General features: G+C 42.7%; 1 protein-coding gene across 1 annotated transcript; it reads right to left on the reverse strand.

The window, feature by feature from the left end:
* Nucleotides 1-271: 271 nt before the first annotated feature.
* Nucleotides 272-15,376, reverse strand: GRXCR2 (glutaredoxin and cysteine rich domain containing 2). The gene is made up of 3 exons (XM_002710280.5): nt 15,021-15,376; nt 8,275-8,499; nt 272-1,937 (listed from the first exon to the last, which is right to left on the reverse strand). The coding sequence occupies exons 1-3, from the start codon at nt 15,354-15,356 to the stop codon at nt 1,755-1,757; spliced, it is 744 nt and encodes a 247-aa protein (XP_002710326.3). The 5' UTR covers nt 15,357-15,376; the 3' UTR covers nt 272-1,754.
* Between the last annotated feature and the right edge of the window lie 5,376 nt (nt 15,377-20,752).

Here is a 20,752-nt window from a genome sequence, read left to right on the forward strand (position 1 = left end):
GGGCGCTCACACAGTATTTGTGGTTAAACGCTCCTATCAAAGAGCAGAATGCGCTTAAACGTCCTCTTGACGTCAATCCTTCCTCTGGGATTCTGGAAAGGCAGAGCAGTCAATAACCGAGACAGAGGGAGGAGGTAATTAGGTGCAGAGCCAAGGAAGCTGGTGGAGATAGTAAGTCCTTGATGAGAGGGCCAGGCAATTTCAAAAAGTATTTTGATCATTTTTATTAGAACTGTTAATATTGCTTGAAAACAATTCCATTGTTGAAATATTTTAACAGCTGGATAGTAGAGAATAACAAACAAACCTTGAAAAATTATTGTTATGGAATCCAAATCATTATTATAGAAAAGCAATGAGTCTCGGTAGATAGCAGATTTTAACAGGGTTACTTTCCAAGGGTATGGGAATTGGAAGTTACAGCTACAAAAACTCATGAATAAAGGTACTTTTTAAATTTTTTAAATGATTGATTGATTGATTCAAAAGGCAGAAAGAAAGAGAGAAAGAGAGACAGACAGACAGACAGACATTCCATTTGCTGGTTTGCTCCCCAAATGCCCACAATAGCCTGGATTCAGCTGTGCCCATGCCAGATTCCAGGAATCCATTGAGGTCTCCCACGTGGATGACAAGAATCCAGGTACTTGGGCCATCATCTGCTTTTTCCCCAGGCACATTAAAGGAAGCTGGATCAGAAACAGAAGTGGGACTGGATGCCAAGCACTTTGACAGGGGATGTGGGCATCTCAAGCAGTGGCTAACCTACTGTACAACACCTGTCCCCTTTTTAAATTTTATAATCAACTTTCAAATGAAACAATCATCTCCATGTGTATTCATGGGTAGTAAAACATAATCGCTAAAAATCCACCATGGTTCACTATTCTCTTAGAGGTTTCCAGTAGATACCTATAAAATATCCACAGTCCCTTTTGAAAAGATCATGGCTAACCCTTAGACATAAAATAGATTTCTTTACTTGGTAATAATTCAGAGGCTAAAAGAACTCCTTATCATGCATGCATACTTGAGCACCAAATTTATCATAAGTAGCTTTGAGTCGGCTTATAACTTTAGTAGTTAGAGGCGCACAAAAGTGTCTTATCTCATCTTGACCTAAGAAGTAGTAGTGCTCACTGCCTGTGTGAATATTACCCAAGCACATCACACAGGAGAATGGAGACTTTGAAAGGAAAGGCGTCCTTGGCTTCCCTATCTCCAGAATGAACATCCTGCTTTGCTCACGGTAGCATGCCTATGCCTTTCCTCTTCTGCTCAATTAGAAATTCAATTTGATCAATAACAATTCAAGATGCATAATAAGCAATGGGAATCCAGCTCATCAAAACCCTGCATTTTTTATTCCTTTCTCACAGCATAATTTTGCAAAATAACTCCTAACCAGAAAATGACTTCAACCTGCAGCCTGAAGTATACATTTATTTGTTCACTGGTGCAAGGAGAAAATGGAGCTAAGTCAAGTGAGATGCATGCACATGTTTCTGGAAGGATAATTTTAAAACTGGTTTCAAAGCAGACTCTGATTTGAAAATGCCCCTGTTACCTAGACCCACATAGAGATGTTACCAGCTTCACTAAATGTCACGGAATAATTGAGTTTTGCCAGTGGTGGAGGTGACTGCAGTCACTGGGGCTTCCTTGCTGAAACAGGCAGGAGAAGGAGGAGGGAGCAGTTTATTAGAATAGCTTTAGGGAGGGTATGGGAAAAGCAGACATGCAAAAGCCACAGGCTATTGATTGCAAATCTGGCAAGGCTGTAGGCCATTCTCGTTGCAGGCAGGGCACCTGAGGGCCCGATAGGACTCCTTGAATCTGTTGGCCAGCATCGAGAACTTGCTGCCGTGGCACAGAGAGCAGGTGGCACTGCCCGACCCTCGGCAGTGAAAACAGTTGTCCTCGGGCAGCTCCCCTTCCTGCAAGAGACAGGTCAGGGTTTAGTTGGAGCATCAGTTCAAGTCCATTGTTCACACATGCAGGTCTAAAATAGCACTGGGCTTTGGCAAAAGCTTGGACAGAATTAGAACGTATTTCCCACACAAACACCACTGAAGGAACTGACTGCGACACAGAATAATTATAGCAATTTTATCAGAGATAGTTTCCCTGCTGGACATCCCAAAGACAGCTACCCCTGCCAACACACCCTGCATTCCAAGGTTCTTCATTTCTCTTGGCCCTTATCACACTCAACAGGTTATTCTTGTAAGGCCCAGAGGGCAAGGACCTTATCTTCCTCCTTGCCAAATACTAACAGAGAACCCTTGTTACATGCCTGGGAGGTGCCAGGCATTGTTCTAAGAGCTTTGTATAAATCAATCCATCTAATCCTCACAACATCCAAATGAGATAGTATAATATTACCATGTTGTCCTACAGATAAGAAAATGAGATACTGAGAAGTTATTTGCCAACAGTCTCACACACAATTTGGAAGACACAGTTTGTTTTTATTATTTTTCATTTATTTATTTACTTATTTTATTTGGGCAGAGAGACAGAGACAGAGATCTCCCATCTTCTGGTTCATTTTCCAGATCCTCAGAACAGCAGGGGCTGAGCTAGATGGAAGCCAGAAATCAGGAACTCCATCCATCAGGAACTCCATCCAGGTCTCCCTCGTGGGTAGAAGGAACTCAACCACCTAAGCCATCACCTGCTGCCTCCCAGGTGCACTCTAGCAGGAAGCTGGAAAGGGGAGCAGAAGAGCTGAGACTCAGACCCAGGCAACTCCAACACTGTTAAACTCACTAACTGGTGGGCCACAAAGGCCCACACAGAGGCAGAGCTGGATCCCAGAGATTTGAGGACCAGCATTCACGCTCCTAACGAGGACATTCACCGCGCCTCATTGTAGGTGCCCAACAGTAAGTGTCCAGGTAAGGCTGTTGGGTGTGACTGAGCGACTGAGCGGAGAAACGAATAAATGAATCAGTTACATACTCCAGAGCTGCAGCTGTTTATTCTGTTACAGAGCTGAGCAAGGCTCAGTGCATTAGAGCTCTGTGCTCTGGAACTGGCAGACTAATGCTGAGGTGGCGTCTGACATCCACTGTGCAACTGGGACAACTACTTCACCCTCCCAATCTGTTTCTTTACCTGTGAAGTGGAAATGGTGATGCTTACCCCTATGAGTAGCTGCAATATCAGACCAGGGGATATGAGGATGCCTTAAAAGTTCATGGCAAAATGGAAGGAAAAGATAATGTTATGTGGATAAGATTCACAAAATATTTTGAAATCCATACAGTTTTTTCATAGTAGGCATTTTTCATGAACTTTCTGCAGACACCTTGTGCATATGGATTTCAAAAATTTTTTCCAGGTGCCAGATGTGTGGCACAACAGGTTAAGCTGCCACCTACAGAGCCGGCATCTCAAATGGGTGCTGTTTGAGTCCTGGCTGCTCCACTTTCCATCCAGCTCCCTGCTAATGTGTCTGGGGAAGCAGCAGAAGATGGCTCAAGTCTCTGGGCCCCTGCCACCCATGTGGGAGATCCAGAAGAAGCTCCTGGCTGCTTGCTCCTGGCTTCAGCCTTGCTTAGCCCAGTGGTTGCAGCCATTTGGGGAATAAACCAATGAATGGAAGATCTCTCTCTCTCTCTCTCTCTCTCTCTTTTTCAATCTCTCTCTCTCTCTCACTGTAACTGTGACTTTCAAATACATAAATAAATCTTTTTTTTAAATTCCACTAAAACAAACTCATTTCTTAATTCCTTTTCACATAAACTCTTAGGAGTATCCTCATATAGGTAAATGCAATACTATCTGGTATAACAGAGGTTCTCCACAAGAATGAGTAACTTCTAAGCCTTTCCAACAAGATGCTAGTCCCTGACTCACTCCGCAGCAAGTGCCCCTTGGTTACTGTCTTGCTCTTCCCCTAAGACAGTGGTGGGGAATCTCCTGCCCACAGGCCATGTGCGGCCCACGTCATCATCTCCTCCGGCCCTGCCAAGGCGGTCACAGGCAGAACTCAAAATCCAATAAATCTATAGCAGGCTAATTTTTAATTTGATAATTTTGCATGGCCTACAAATTATGTTATAAATGTCTAAGCAGCCACTGGCAGAAAAAAGGTTCTCCACCCCTGGGTGACATCTTAAAGAAACTGACAATCCTTGTGTTCCCTGTACACTGTGAATAAAGAAGATCAATATCGGGTGAATCAGGTAACAAGCCTGGTCTATTTCACCTTCTGAACTCCTCAAATCCATCCTGTTTTCTCCAGCCCACAGCCACATCATTAGTCCAGCCGCCCCCAACTCTGACATGAATACAGTGTGAACCCCGCTTATGGTCTTGTGGGATGTTCTCTCGATGATGTCAGCTTCATTAAGTCACCTACAATAGTGAGTGCCACAGAGAAAGCCCTCCAGAAACCTTTTAATAAAAAGCCAACCTCCAGGAAAATCCTCAGAATAAAATACAGTCTCATTAGTCAATTTAAATTTTTTGACACTTCTTCCACTAGTCTCTTGTCTTTGGACATGGCTACACTTGCTCTCCAAAGACCTTTCCTTATGCCCACAAGAGCCAACTCCCACTTGTTCTCAGATATCAGCTGAGTAATGCTTTCTTAAGAAGCCTTGCTCGCCTACGCCTAAGGACCAAGGGCCCTCCCCATGGCCACCTGTACTGTTCATGGCGTGGTGGGTGTTACACTCTGCTGGAAGTTTCAGCTGTCTAGACAGGCAGCTCTCTGGGCTAGTACTTTTCACCATCACTTACTGGATAGCTAGCATGGTATTTGGCACAGTATTTGTTCACATATTGTCCAAATGAATCAACAAACAAAACAGCAACGTCTAGACCACCTTTCTCATTCTTAAATTCTAGGGACTAACCAGACAAATGGAGCCCATTGGTTAACTCCACCCAACCAACAGTTTTTCTTTATAATAAAAGTAATCATGGAAAAGGAAGCATCAGTTTTCAGAATTGCTTCATCATCCTGCAAACTGCTATTAAATTTTATTTATTCTAGATTTAGGGAATAGAACTGATTACCCAACTGAAAAAAACTCCATGCACTCTGTTGTTAATATTTTATAGATCATTGCTGTGTTTTAATGTATTATGGAAAATTTATTTTCTTCCTTTAAAGTATTCAAAATCAATTTATTTGCCAAGATAATTTTAAAACAAATTGCCAGGGCCACCGTTGTGGCACAGCAGGTTAAGCTGCTGCCTGCAGTGCCAGCAGCCCACATGAGTGCCAGTTCCAGCTGTCTGTTTGTGCACCTGGGAAAGCAGCGGAAGATGCCCCAAGTGTTTGGAACCGTGCCAATCAACGTGGGTGACCTGAATGGGGTCCCAGGCTCTTGGCTTCAGTCTGGCTTAGCCTTGGCGTTGTGGCCATGTGGGGAGTGAACCAGTTGATGGAAATTCTCTCTCTCTTTCTGTCATTCCTTCTCACTCTCTGTAACTCTGCCTTTCAAATAAATAAAATAAATCTTTTTAAAAAATTGCCACAATCTAATTGTCTGCAAAATCCAGTATTTCTAATGTCTTGTGCCTGATCCCAATGAGATTTTAATGATATAAGTATGAGTCAACGTTGCCAAGGAGAATACATTAAAATCCTACCACAATACCACAGATGTTATCTAAAAATTCTCTTGTACATAGTGCCAGGACAAAAATTGAAAGATTGATGAAATGTTCTGACAATCTCACCAAAGAGAGTAAGAAAAATCTTCAAATTATATCACATGTTATAATGTTCTAAGCATGTGATGAGGAGTTTCATTGGATTTCCCATTTTTATCCTGGTTACCCCTCTTTCTCCAACCACCTACCCTCAACATGCTGTTCGTAATCATTCTGTGAATTCAACAAAACTTTAATGAGACCTACTTTATACAAGGCATTTAACAGTCTTCCTTTCTTTCTCAGTATTTTTAAAGTTCTTCTCAGAAAAACTTCTTCTCAGAGGGTTCAGGACATAGGTGCACAGCAAAGCTTAGGTTCTAGAATGCAATAGACATACCCAAGCCATCTCTCACTAGCTCCATGACCAAGGAGAGCCAGGGCCATAGCTTTCACTGCAGACTCAAAGGGCTGCGTAACCCTGATGGTAACCAGCACCCATGTAGAAACTGTTGGGTGGGTCTGATCATAAAACTGGTAGACAGGTGAACTTGGATTTGACTCCTGGCTTATATGATCTCTGGGAAGTTACTTAGCTTCTCTGAGCCTCAGTTGTACCAGCTACAGAACGAAATAGTTAATAATCCCCACTTCACAGGGTCCTTATGAGAATTAGACAGACTAATTCATGAAATACACTGGGCATAGTGCCTGGCTATCATGAGCCTTCAATGAATGACAACTATTATTATCATCATCATCATTATTGTTATTACTATTACTATTATCTCAAAGTTGAGATCACATAAACCATATAGGAGGTCAGATGATTTATGGCTTCAAATTCACTAAACACAAAAACAGATTTTCCCTATTGTGGCTCAACTCAATTATTCTCCTCTGTTTCTTTTGTGGTTAATACAGAGGTTCAAGTGTGGCCTGGCTTTCAGCCTTGCCCTGCTCTTTCATCAGGTTCACACTGCTTCCCTCTTCTATAAAACTGAACAAAGAGCCTGTGGGTCAGAAGGAGCTCCTTGATGTTCTTCGACCCTCTCTTTTAGAATAAAACTGGTCTGGGCATTACTGCATGAAGGGCTAGGCAAATAAATAGCAATTTAAAAGAGAGTTTAAAGGACAGGCAGGGGAAGTATAACCTTTCACAGCAGCCTTCGCTGCACACCTCTGTCCTACCTCGCAGCATTACAGCTAAACAACGCAGATCTCTCCAAACTGAATTTGAAGATAATTGTCATATCAGGCCTGCTGTTGCTTTTCCATTCAGACCGCAGGGTGACCTGAATTTTACCATTTCTGCCATTCCTGTGAAAACATATGCTTCTGCAAGTTACAATATGGGAAATAATACAACTTTTAAAGACTTTTAAGTGGGAAGGTCATGCTTCGTTCGGATCACAATGCCCAATCATCTGCTTGTTGCTATGCTAGGTACTTAACAGTGCTGTGTAGAAGACAAGAGACGGCAATGGCAGAATGAATGCCTCTTACCAGGTGCAACAACTTTGGTTTCAAATTCACCAACCTTCTCTGCAGAAACATTTAACTAATATTTGTTAAGCATCTGTTATATGCCAGGTTCTACTTTTAACATTGCAGCTCAAGGTTGCACCCAACATAAACATGGCCCCTGCTTTGTGGAGACTGAATCCTGCTAAGAAAGAGGAAACATTAACCAAATAATCAGATAAGAAAAAGACTGCAACTGTGAAGAGGGATATGAGGTACCCTGATGGGCCCATTCTAGAATATTTTATTCTCCTAGAAGGGCAGATTCCTCTGAGGAAGGGACTCCTTCCTGGGGAATCTGGAGAACTTTCCAAAGAGAGGGTTGCTTCTGGTAGGAAAAAGCAAAGAACACACAGGGAATGGAAAGATGGGCAGTGTGGCTGAGACAGAGAGAGATACAAAGACATGACGCTGGAGACAACAGCAGTGGCCATGTTTCAAAGAGCTTTCGGGAATAAGTATGGATTTGCCTCATCCCGAGCAATGAGAGGCCATTAAAAGCTTTGAGGGATGTGATGTTGACTGAGGAGGTGACTTGATAAGATTTTCATTTCAGAAATATCTTCAAGGGGCCTGTGTTGTGGCTCAGTATGTTAAGCCACTGCCTGCAGTGTTGCCCACATCTCATACAAGAGTACAGGTTATCGTCCTGGCTGCTCCAGTCCAGCTTGCTGCTAATGCTCTGGAGAAAGCAGCAGATTCAAGTGGCACCAATTCACGTGGCACCAATTCATGTGGCAGATCCAGAAGGAGTGACAGAATCATGGCTTCTGCCTTCTCCAGCCTTGACCATTGCAGCCACTTGGGGAGTGAATCAGAGAATGGAAGATCTCTTTATCTGTTTCTCCCTCTCTCTATTACTCTGGTATTAAAGTAAATAACAAAGTAAATCTTGAAAACATTATCTTCAGGTTCTAGAAGGACACGAGTGGTTGTGAATAGAGCCTTCAGAGCCTTTCCTGGTGTCAGGTGGCCTGGGTCCCTAGGAAGAGAGAGAGAAGAAAGTTGACTCCAGAGAAGCTGTGGAGAGTTGGGTACATTTGGGAGATGAGAGAAGTGAGACGATAAGGAATCTTTGGCACCTGGACCCCAGGCTGTCTCTCAAAGCCCAGTGATACCCTGCCTGTTCTGACATACCTGTGCATACTGGCTGTGGAATGTGCTTTCCATCTCGGGCAGAGGCCCATGGTTCTGGTCCCTGTCTCCATAGCTTTCTTCTTTTCCCATCAGAGACTCCTCTTCAGCTTCCTCCTCTTTCTGGAGAATCTTCCTCATGAAGTCTCTCTTGTCCATCGGGGTTCGGATAATTTTCAAGTTATTCGTGTAGATGATTATCTTTCCAAAATCGATAATAGGTGGGGGCTAGAAAAATGAAGAATGGACATTCCATTTTTGCCACCAAACACCAAAAACAGGGCTATAGAACTTGTCTAATACCCAGAAAATAGGAGAGAAAGAATTTATATCACCCAACACTTAATGATCTCATCAAACACCACAGGTACAATTCTACAATTCTTTCTATGGTTTTTCTCATTTCTCTGATGCCATGAAACCCAGATTCCTTCCTCTTGCTGATAATAATCATCAAAGTTAAATTTTAAAAATGTAAAAAATGTGCAAAGCTCCAGAGGGCAGATCTAGACTTTCTGTTCCAACTGCATACCACTGTGCAGAACTGGGCACAGTGTATACTTAACAAATGCAAAGGAAGACTTTTTTGTTTTATATAGATGTCTCCCCAAACCTTTCTAGACATAAATAGTAACACTAGTAGATACCATTTACTGAGAACTATTTGTGTGTTGGGCATTATGCTAAGCATTTTATCAACATTACCTCACTACTCCCCCTAAACATCACTATGATTACCACATTTATAGGTGAGGAAGCTGTGTTTCAGTGGGGTTAAGGGTCTCCCCAAGATGACAGAATTGCTCAGAGACTCAGAGACTATGGCTAGGACTTGAACCCAAGTCTGCCCAAAAAGTCCCACAGTCTTGACACCTGCACTGAGCTATTGACAAGCATTCCCCCAAAACCTGTAAAAAAAAAAAAAAAAAAGAAAGAAAGAAAAAGAAAAAAAAAACAGTATACAACTCTGTTATAACACACATTTTCCACTATGCATATAATATGAAAACCTATTTATGTCAATAAGTAGACTTCTAACACATTAATAGCTTTATGTCCCTTGTATAGTTTCAATGATGTGTTACTTAATCATTTGCTCAGAAATAAAGTTTAACAATACCACAATACAGTAGAGACTCCTAGGGAGTAAAGGTTTAGGAATGACTTCACCAAGAATACATCTTTTTATCCAGAGTTAGGAAAGCCTGGAGAGAAACCACATTGGACCTTAATTCTGCTCTCCACTTAGTGGGAGACACTGTGGTATCATGGAGCACGTATCTCTCAGAACTTCAGTCGTGCACCTGCAAATGGGCTGACATCCAGCCAGTGGGCACCACCCAGACAGAGCAGTTATCAAAATGTAGAAATACCTCCATGCTAACTGGTAAAAAGATGTTGTCCTGAGACTCCTAAGTCACCTCCTATTAGCCCAAGCTTCCTTCAGAGAATCTCTAACATCCCCAAACCCAGTAATGTAAGAGTTAATGGGCAGGACCCAACTCTCAGGACCTTGCCTCAATTCTTCTGACTTCCTTGCTGGTTTGTCAATGTCCCTGGGACTAAATATTTTCACGCTTATCCCTGGGTTAATTGTATCACCTTCTAGGGGTTGGAGGTGCTCTGAAAAATACATAAAACATGGTTTGCAAGAGTGGGAGATAATATACAAGTGGCAGGCGTTATTGCTATTATTATTATTATTATTAAAAACTGTTAAATAGTGCATGTCCAGTCATATTATACATGTCTCAGCGTGTAATATTTTGCCATTTATAGAACTATTAAAATAAAAAATATTTAAGTGCTATAGTTAATCATTCTCATATTTAAAGCTCCCACATATTCATAGAAAACCTGGCTTGAGCAAGACTTCAATATTCAGGTTTCTTATCAAAACACTCATAAGGGGACAGTGCTGTGGCATTCTGGGTTAAGCTGCTGTCTGCAGTGCTGGCATGCCAAGTAGTCACTAGGACTTGTCCCAGCTGCTCCACTTCCAATCCAGCTCCCTGGTATCAACCCTGGGAAAGCAGTGGAAGATGGCCCAAGTGCCTGGACCCCTATCCCCATGTGGGAGACTCAAATGAAGTTCCTGTCTCCTGGCTTCGGGCTGGCCCAGGCACAGCCAGTGCAGCCACCTAGGGAGTGAACTAGCAGATGAAAGCGCACGCTCTCTCTCTCTCTCTCTCTCTCTCTCTCTGTGTGTGTGTGTGTGTGTCTCCCTTTGTGTAACTCTTTCAAACAAATAAATCGTTTAAAAAAACACATTCATAAAGTTTTCAATAATTATTTATTAAGCCATGAGCTTCCTATCTGGCCCTGTTTTCTCTCCCTCTCTCTGGGGGATCATGTAGCAGCTTCCATTTCCTATTGTTTTATGCACACTGGATTCCTATTTCACACTCTGGACTATCAGTTTCTGAATGCTGGAAGATAAGGATAGTGGTACCTTTGGAAGGTTCCATTTCTACTTCCAGTAATAGCCAAAGGGGCTCAGTTACTAGGAAGCTTTTTCATATCTGCAGCTGTGTTGTTTTGCTTTGCTTTTTGAAAGCAAAAGTTTCAATATGCTAAGAGAATCTGAGATCACCTAAGTCAACTGCATCTACCCTAGACAATGTTTGAGACACCAAGGACGGCAAGCCTATTTTAGCTTGTTCTTCCAAGATGGAAGGTCCCAAATCATCTTGAAGGTGTGCTTAAGTTTCAGTCAACATGACAGCCAAATTCTTCCTTGCATCGAAGGAAACTCTCTGGGTGTAACTAAAGTTCACATTATCTGGTTACATCCAATTTCCCAGGGAGGAACATGTACTCTTGCATTATAGAGGACCAGGATGGAGCCAGGATTGTTTCATTTCCTTCCATAAGGCTCCGAATGGCAACCTGTGTGATTGAACATCTGCAAATGTCCTAGTGTCTGTGGCAACATGCCCAGAGATTGCTACTCAAGCACTCTTAAAGCTTTCCAATGCTCTGTGTTTAAATGCAGGAATGCCTTGTTGGATACTAAAAATTTAATGGGATCTGGGGAGAGCCACATGTGAGTTGAAATTTTATTCAAACACTATTTGACAACTATGTGGATGTGCAAGTTATTTAACCCTTATGAACCTCTGTTTTTCCAATTTGTAAAACTTTTTTTCCTAAAAATACTGCAGTGATGAAATTACATAATATGTGCAAAGTGGATATTCAGCAAACATCGCATACCTTCCATTTTTTTAGTAAACCTTATCAATGTCAGTTGGTTTTAACTCCTCAAAATGTTTTAATTATTTATAACTACTTTCTCTACCCATTATATGAAATAAAAAAGACTCAGCATGTCTGTGTAAGAACCTGCTCATTATTGTAATACTGAGGAACATTGCTGGGCACATGCAACATGCCAAGGGCCATGATAAGTGCTTCTTATTGTTATCTTTTGCACCTGCCACAAGAACCCTCTTATGCAGAAACTCTTAATTCCCTCATAGATGTTGTTGTTGAAGCTGTACAAGATTAAGTCACTTGTCAGAGCTCACACTGCAAATAGGTAGAACTGGATATCAAGCCAGGTTTGACTGACAGTTAAGCCCTTACTTTTCTCATAAATTATTACTATTATTATTGTTACTGTGAGAAAATATGCACACCATATTATTTTGAATTATTATGATTATTGTGGAAAAATACACATGCTATAAAATTTATCACTATGACCATTTCTAAGTGTAAAGAGTTCAGTAGCCTTAAGTGCATTCATAGTATTGTGCAGCCATCACCCCACCTATCCCCAGATCTTTTACTTTCCTAACAGAAACTGAATTTACTAAACAATAACTCTTCCTTTTCTCCTGCTGCCAGCCTCAGCAACCAGTTTTGTACTTTCTGCCTGTATCTGACAAAATTTGACTATTCTAGGTACGTTATCTAAGTGCAGTCATATAGTATTTTTATTTTTGTGACTGGCTGGTTTCACTTTGCATTATGTCTTCAAGATTAATCCATGCTGTAGTATGTGTCAAAATGTCCTTTCTTCCAAGTCTGAATAATATTCCATTCTAAGTCCATATCACATTTTGTTTGCCCATTCATCAGTCAATGAACATCTGGATTGTTACTGCTTTTAGGCAACTGTGAATGATGCTATCATGAACACAAGTGTACAAAGATCTGTTCAAGTCCAGAGTCCTTTCTTTGAATCATTGCTTTTAACCCGATGTGATCTCATTACTAGGATTTACTAGATTTTTTTTAATGATTGGATTCACTATTGAAAACTGGTGGCGGGGCTGGCGCCATGGCTCACTTGGTTAATCCTCCGCCTGTGGCGCCGGCATCCCACATGGGCACCGGGTTCTAGTCCTGGTTGCTCCTCTTCCAGTCCAGCTCTCTGCTGTGGCCCGGGAGGGCAGTGGAGAATGGCCCAAGTGCGTGGGCCCTGCACCCGCATGGGAGACCAGGAGGAAGCACCTGGCTCCTGGCTTCGGATCGGCGCAGCACTGGCTGTGGCGGCCATTTAGGGGGTGAACTAACTGAAGGAAAACCTTTCTCTCTGTCTCTATCTCTCTCTCACTGTCTATAACTCTACCTGTCAAATAAAAAAAATTACAAAAACTGGTGGCATCTCAGCTCCCATTTCTTTGTTTTTAATAAATATTTTGTTGGGTGGTGCTACAGTAGTTCATTCTGGCCATGCTCACACCCTCAGGCTGGCTCAGATTAGGACATGGCACTTGAATGGGCAACAAAGAAAATAAGAAAGCTGGAATGAAGCAGGACTCCAAACCTCAGCAAGATCTCTGGAGTTCTGTGCATTAACGAACTGCACCATGTTGTCATGAAACTTCACTTATCTTTTAAAAAAAAAAATCTATGTCAAATCACCCACTTCCATAAGTGCCACATTGGGCACCTGACTTTAGAGCAGTCCAAAAACCATCCACTGTGGTTTTGTACAAGGTCTATATAAACTATAGCTTTGTCAATTCTAAACCCACAAATAAGATATAAAGAAATACTAGGGCAGACATTTGGGGCAGCAGTTATGTTGAGGCTTTGGATTCCTGTATCCCACACTGGAGAGTCTAGCTTGAGCATCGGCTGCTCCAGTTCTGATTCAGTTTCCTGATGACGCACACCCTGCAAAGCAGCAGATGGTGGTTCAAGTACCTAGGTCCCTGTCACCCATTTGGGAGACCCAAATTGAATTCTTGGCTCCAGGCTATGGCCTGGCCCAGCCCCACATTTTGCAGGCACGTGGAGAGTGAACCAGCAGATGGAAGATCTGTCTCTGCCTCCCTGTCTTTAACGTGAAAAGGAAATAAATAATTTTTAAAACAAGAAACACTGCAACTACAAGCTAGTGTTTAGCTACTAAGACCTAAGAAGCACTCAATAAGTGGTACTATTACCATCATCATTGCTTTTATGTAATGATCTTGTTTTCTAGAAACATGCCATAAGACAAAAAGTATGGGGAATCAGAAGATATGAATTCTTATTCTCACTCCCTATGACCCTATAAAATTGGATGGTCTCTCAACAATTTTGCACTCAGCTTTCCTCATCTACAAAGTAGGAATGACCATACTTGGCCTTTCTTTTCGAGGTTACAATAAAGAGCCAATGTGGTAGGTAGAGACAGAGACCGCACGTTGCAGCATTTTTTAATGCAAAGGCCACTCCATATACATAAGTGGTTTTTCATTCCAGTCCCCTTTAATATCAAAAAAACCCTAGTATTATATTTTATAATTATGGATATGCCATAATTATGTTTTTACCAATGCTAGCAAAGCCAATACATTTGTCTACAACAGTTGTATTACCTATTACCTTAGGAAACTAACAATAAAAATGATTAGAGAGGAAGTATCCGAATTTCACACTTTAAAGATGAGAACATATGCTATTCATTAATAAACTGGATATATTATATAATTGTATTTAATCTTCTTTAAAAAGGCATTCATGGTCCCACTGGCAGGGAGCTTATACACATCTCATATGAATTTTGGAAATCAGTGATATTTTCCAGGTTCTTCCAGCCTTAAAGAAAATCATGTCTGGGTTTTCGATTATTCAAGGTACTCAGGAAGATAATTGAAATTCACAGATAAAACACATGCTTTCATGGAGCTATTAGCTTAAACTTCTTCTCCATGTAACACAACCCCTGGCTGATTTACTTTTCATATCTCTTCTCGGTACTTCTACTACCCAGAGCTCATGCTACCAAGCAATGGAAAGGCAAAAAACAAATAGACAAACATTTCAGAAAGTAGATATTAGGAAAGCAATCAGTGTGGGGTAGAAAAGGGGGGGGGGGCATAGATAAACCACAAGCTGAATAATTGGAATCAAATGAACACCTTCAAGCACTCAGCTCTTTCAGAAAACAAAACGACCCACTGCTGCATAATTTTCTAAAACAGCAGTCTGGCAACCTGCAAACCACTGCACCTCTATTTAATTTCCATACCGCGAAAACCCAGCCGAAGACCCAATTACAATGCATTACCCTAGACAGAATTTGAGTACCATATATATGCTCATTGCACTTTCCAATGGGTAGTCAACAAGCATGCTATTTTTGCCCCAGAAATATTGTTCTAATAACATCTTCCCATTTAGTGCACCTTTACCTCTAGTTGGGAGGCAAGAGTGAGCAAGATACAAATCGGAAGCACTTAGGTGCTCCTGTGAACACACTGCAGGAAGCATACCCTCAAAGCTTATATGCCGCACACAATACCAACCTTATGGTCATTCGCCTTGTAATTGTTGAACAGCGGCTGGCTGCCGGCCAAAGTGTAGGCACTGCCCTCTCTAAACACACTGATCCTCTGAGCAGTGAGCTTAGGGGAGTACACCTGGGGCTTGGGGGGTTCCCCAGACCCATAAACACCATCCATGGGTTCAAGGGACTCCTGGAGAAAACTGTGAGGATATTCTTCCTTCGGCGACTCTAACTCCTGCCCGTCCTCAAAGACCTGCTTCAACACTCGGCCACTGTAGGAGGAGGAGATTTTAAATCGCACTTTCCGGGGTTTGTCGTCGTTCTTCTGATTCAGCTTCTCTTCAGGGTCCCCCATCAGCAGAATGTTCACCCTGTGGTTTCCAGGCTTCCGTGCAGCCAGTGAAACAGGGGGCTCTGAGAAAAAGGCATTTTATTTTCTCTCCTCCTGCATATAATTAATTGAAGTTCTTGCTGGGGTGTGCTCGGTTTACAGCAACTGACACCACATGTTAAATATTGATGGACCCTTATGCAAAGGCAGGTGACTGTGGGGTTACAGAGTGCATGGATCACAGACAAGATTGGTTCCCCTCCTAATTGCAAGCTCACTCGTACTTACCCCAAGGCTTTCTCTTTTTAGCCTGAGGATGAGTAAGGTTATTTAGACGGCAAAGTGTGAATTCAACAAGGATCCAATACTAAGTGCCATGTTGTTAGCAGCAGTAACTTCGATCTAGTGAACATTTAATGTCTCAGAGAGTGGTACTTGCATTTCCTTACTTCCTACCCAAATAACCCTATTAAGAAAGTATGCTCTCATTTTTTTCAAGATTTATTTTATTTATTTGAAAGACAGAGTGACAGAGAAACAAAAACAAAGTGAGAAAGAGACCTTCCATCCACTGATTCACTGCTCAAATGGCTGTGACAGCCAGGGCTGGGGCAAGACACAGCCAGGAGCTTAGAACTCCCCTGGAGTTTCTCACATTGGTGATAGGGCCCCAAGTCTTTGACTATCAGCCCCTGCTTTCCCAGATTTTATAGAAGGGGAAGTGAAACTTGGGGCCATTCCCTCATATCTCTACCCTATTCAATATGAATGAGTGACAGAACAGGAATTTGAACTCAGATCAATCAGTCCACCAATTTGAAAGTTTTCAAATTGTGTCTTTTGGGGTCCTAGATACAGTGGAGCTTCTTGGGGGCTATTGCTTAAGGCAGTAAGAAGTCAAAAGAGTCCTGGATTCTAGACCTTCCATGCTTACATTAACCAGAGCAGCTGCACTTTGTGTATATTTTATATTTCAGAGACCATTTGCAAGCACAGCACTAGTCCCCAGTGCTTGGTGGGTCTGGCGAACACCCAGCGCTGTGATGCGGCTGCTAGGAAGATCAGAAAACCGTGAGACATGGGGCTGAGGACAATGCTACAGTGCAGTTAAGGAAACAGGCCTGACACGTATGAAGTGATAACTTCACGCTTAGGGAGCAGCTGTGCACTGCTGCATCCCAGGACAGCTGTTACAGGAAGGAGCCAGGACGGAGGAGAAGGCTTGTGCAGGAAACCACCCTAGGGGTGGGCCTAGAAGAGTGGGCCAGGCTTCAAGAGCTGGAATGGTGGGGATAAAACTTTCTCCTGGTCTCTGCTGATGGCATCCTCACTAACTTAGATGCCCCAACTGATCTCCCCCGCATGCCTAGAGCCATTCCAGTGGTTTCTATCTCCATTATCTCCTTTCATTCACCCCACAACCTCATCTCAAGATCAAACCATCATCACTTCTACTTTCAGAGTTGCCTCCCACTGACTTTCCTACTGATCTGCAACTCCAGTCTGCACATTCACACGAGAGTGATGCCTCCAAGACACCAAGGCAGGGCCAGTGGTGGCATTGCAGGTAAAGTCAGCCTGCAGTACCAGCATCCACATGGGAGCCGGTTTGAGTCCCGGCTGTTCCACTTCTGATCCAGCTCTCTGCTAATGCCCCTGGGAAAGCAGTAGAAGATGGCCCAAGTGCTTGGGCCCCTGCATCTGCGTGGGAGACCTGGAAGAAGCTCCTGGCTTCTGGTTCCAGACCAGCCCACCTCCAGCTGTTGGGGGCCATTTGGGGAGTGAACCAGCGGACAGAAGATCTCTCTCTCTCTCCCTCTCTCTGTGACTCTCCCTTTCTCTCTTTAACTCTGCTTTTCAAATAAATAAATAAATCTTAAAACAAACAAACAAAAAAGATACCAAGGCTATAGATGTCAGTCTCCTGCTGATAAGTATTTCCCAGTGGTCCAGTGCATAACAAGTCCTGACTCTTCTACGCAACAGATTTCCACAAAACCTCGTCTCCTCTTCCTTCCTTTCCAGCCTCATCCTCTGCCATTCCAGCTGCTGCCTGGAATTGGCATTCCAGGTGCACCAACAAGCTCACCTACTTCTCAGAACTATGAGTTTCTGTCTCTTACCCAGTACTCCATTTCCTGAGTGAAATGCCAAATGCCCACTCTTCCTACAAGTCACTCCTCCATGTCACCATGTCTGGGAGGCCCTTCCACCTGCCCAGGGAGAACGAACACCGTGCACCTGCAGATCTGCCACCACTCAAGGGCTTCTCACTGCCCCTTGCCACTGCTGTATGAGTACTTCAGAACCAGAGCTGTCTACCACCTCCCCATTCCAGCGCTTATCGAAGTGCCTGGTGCCTAACAGAATGCAGGCAATAGTTGTCAAATGAATGACTCCACATGGGAGAGATCGAAGTGAAACTTTTAGAACTAGAATTTAGTGAAGATGTAGGATAGGAATGTTAAGAAAAACACCTTTGAGGCTGGCATTGTAACACAACAAGTTAAGTTTCCACCTGTGAAGCCGGCATCCCATACAGGTGCTGGTTCAACACCTGGCTGCTCCTCTTCCAATCCAGTTCCCTGCTAATTCACCAAGGAAAGCAGCAAAAGGTGGCCCAAGTTCTTGGATCTCTGCACCCACATGAGAGATCCAGAAGAAGCTCCAGGCTGCTACTTTTGGCCTGGCCCAGCCTTGGCCATTGCAGCCAATTGAGGAGTGAGGCAGCACATGGAAAATCTCACTCTCTATCTCTCTCTCTCTCCTCCTCCTCCTCCTCCTCCTCCACCTCCTCTCTCTCTAACGCTGCCTTTCAAATAAAAAAAAAAATCTTTATAAAAGAAAACACTTTTACTATGGAGAGTGGGTGTTTCAGTTATAAAGTCTTGTTATCAGTGCAAGAGAAAATAAGCAGAGCAACAAGATTTTAGAAAGGGGATGGGGGCAGCCTTGCTCTTCCTAACATCAGAAGACACATTCCTGTAAGTTCTGCAGGATGTGGAGCTGGCCAGGATGTGTTCTGAGTGGGTTAATGGGGGCTGACTCCTTGAACCCTGCAGCCTCAGGACAGCCAGGTGTGCCCTGGACCACTGCAGACTCGTTCATTTACTCCAGTGTATAGAACAACATCGCTGTTTTCTATGTGTGCCCTAGGGTCCCTCACTAGGAGAGCATTTCTCCTATCTGCCCCTGAAACAGGCACCAAGAGAGCAGCCGCTTATCTCCATCAGGAGGATGTATGGCTTCCACAGCTTCTAGGTGAACATTTCCAATTGCCTGAAAAATGAGCAGCATTAACAAAGACAGCCTAGGGGCCAGTGCTGTGGGCAGTAGGTTAACGCTCTGGCCTGAAGCACCAGCACCGCTATGGGTGCCGCTTTGAGACCCAGCTGCTTGACTTCCAGTCCAGCTCTCTGCTATGGCCTGGGAAAGCAGTAGAAGATGGCTTGAGTCTTTGGGCCGGTGCACCCACGTGGGAGACCAGGAAGAAGCTCCTGGCTCCTGGCTTCAGATCAGCAAAGTTCCAGCCATTGCAGCCAATTGGGGAGTGAACCAACGGATGGAAGACATCTCTCTCTCTCTCTCTCTCTCTCTCTCTCTCTCTCTCTCTCTCTTTCTCCCTCTCTCTCTCTCTCTGCCTCTCCTTTCTCTGTGTAACTCTGACTTTCAAATAAATAAATAAACCAAAAAAAAAAAAAAAAAGACAGCCTATCCAAGGGCAGACTTCAATTAGACCAAAAGCAAGAGATGAGTTTTCCACGTAACATTTGTCCAACACTGTCTTATGCCTTTTCCCATGTTCACAGATTCCAATGAGCCAAAATGAAATTATTGGAAGTTTCAAAGCAATCATGCTTACTTAGCAAATTTTAGATTTTGGCATTTTCAGAATATCACAACACACTTCCAAAAGCAGAATGAGTTGATAAATAGAATGCAATTTTGGCAATATTATCAAAAGCTTTAAAATTTTTCATATCTTTGAACCTTACTATGAAAGAAAATAACTGCATATATCAGGAGAAATCATATCAAAATTCTAACATAAATTGCCTCTGGGTAGAGGTTGCAGAATTATTTTTTTACTCAGATTTATTATATTTTACTGTCTATGATAAGTTCATGTTACTTTGTTAAGCAGGAGGAAATAAATGCAAAAATCCATTCCATTGAAGCTAAAAATTTCTTGTAAGAAAACAATTCTTAAAATTATTTTATTGGCCGGTACCGTGGCTCAGTAGGCTAATCCTCCACCTAGCGGCGCTGGCACACTGGGTTCTAGTCCCCGTCGGGGTGCCGGATTCTGTCCCGGTTGCTCCTCCTCCAGTCCAGCTCTCTGCTGTGGCCCGGGAAGGCAGTGGAAGATGGCCCAAATCCTTGGGCCTTGTACCCGCATGGGAGACCAGGAGGAAGTACCTGGCTCCTGGCTTCGGATCAGCGCAGTGCGCTGGCTGCAGCGCGCTGGCCGCAGCGGCCATTGGGGGCTGAACCAACGGAAAAAGGAAGACCTTTCTCCCTGTCTCTCGGTCTCTCTCTCACTGTCCACTCTACACTCTGTCAAAAAAAAATATTTTATCTATATATGGTGAACAAATGTCATGTGATTCACATATGCATTTAAGAGCGTAATGATACTTCCAACCCTACCCTCTCTCCCACCCATGTTCCCACCCTCCCTCCTCCTTCCTTTCTTACTTTTTCTTTCAATTTTTACAATGACATATTTCCAGTTTAGTTTATAATCACAAGTTCAACTCTCAACTAAATAAAGAATTCAACAAGTAGTAACTGGAAAAACCACTGTTCCTCAAGAGTATAAACAAGCACTAAAAACAATAAAAATTTAAAACTGTCAATTTCACTCATGTACATTTCATTTTTTTGTACTCAGTATATTAGTTACCACAAATCAGGGAGAGTATATGATATTTGTCTTTTTGGAACTGGCTTATTTCACTAAGCATAATGGTTTCCAGATACATCCATTTTGTTGCAAAAGACAGTATTTCATTCTTTTTTACAGGTTAGTAGTATTGCATAGTGTATTTATACCACATTTTCTTTATCCAGTCATTAGCTGATGGGATCTGGGTGAAATCCATATTTTAGGTACTGTGAATTGAGCTGCAATAAACATCAGAGTATAGCTAACTCTTTCATATTCTGATTTTATTTTGTTTGGGTAAATTTCCAAGAGTGGAAGCCTGGGTCATATGGAAGATCTATTTTCAGATTTCTGAGGAATCTCCATACTGTCTTCCACAATGATTGTTCTAGTTTACATTCCCACCAACAGTAGGTTAGGGTACCATTTTACCCACATTCTTACCAGCATTTATTACCTTTTGAACTTTGGATTATAGCCATTCTAACTGGGGTGAGGTGAAACCTCATATAAGAAAAATCTTTACAGACCA

This window comes from Oryctolagus cuniculus, chromosome 6 (assembly GCF_964237555.1).
Source record: "Oryctolagus cuniculus chromosome 6, mOryCun1.1, whole genome shotgun sequence".
NCBI classification, from domain to species: Eukaryota; Metazoa; Chordata; class Mammalia; order Lagomorpha; family Leporidae; genus Oryctolagus; species Oryctolagus cuniculus.

What these genes read in the sequence shown, in the direction of transcription:
- GRXCR2 (XM_002710280.5), bottom strand. Translation starts at nt 15,356, where the DNA reads ATGGGGGACCCTGAAGAGAAGCTGAATCAGAAGAACGACGACAAACCC. An exon ending in ACAAGGCGAATGACCATAAG is followed by an intron (nt 8,500 to 15,020) that starts GTTGGTATTGTG and finishes TCATTTTTCTAG; the next exon opens with CCCCCACCTATTATCGATTT. An exon ending in TCCACAGCCAGTATGCACAG is followed by an intron (nt 1,938 to 8,274) that starts GTATGTCAGAAC and finishes TGTCTCTTGCAG; the next exon opens with GAAGGGGAGCTGCCCGAGGA.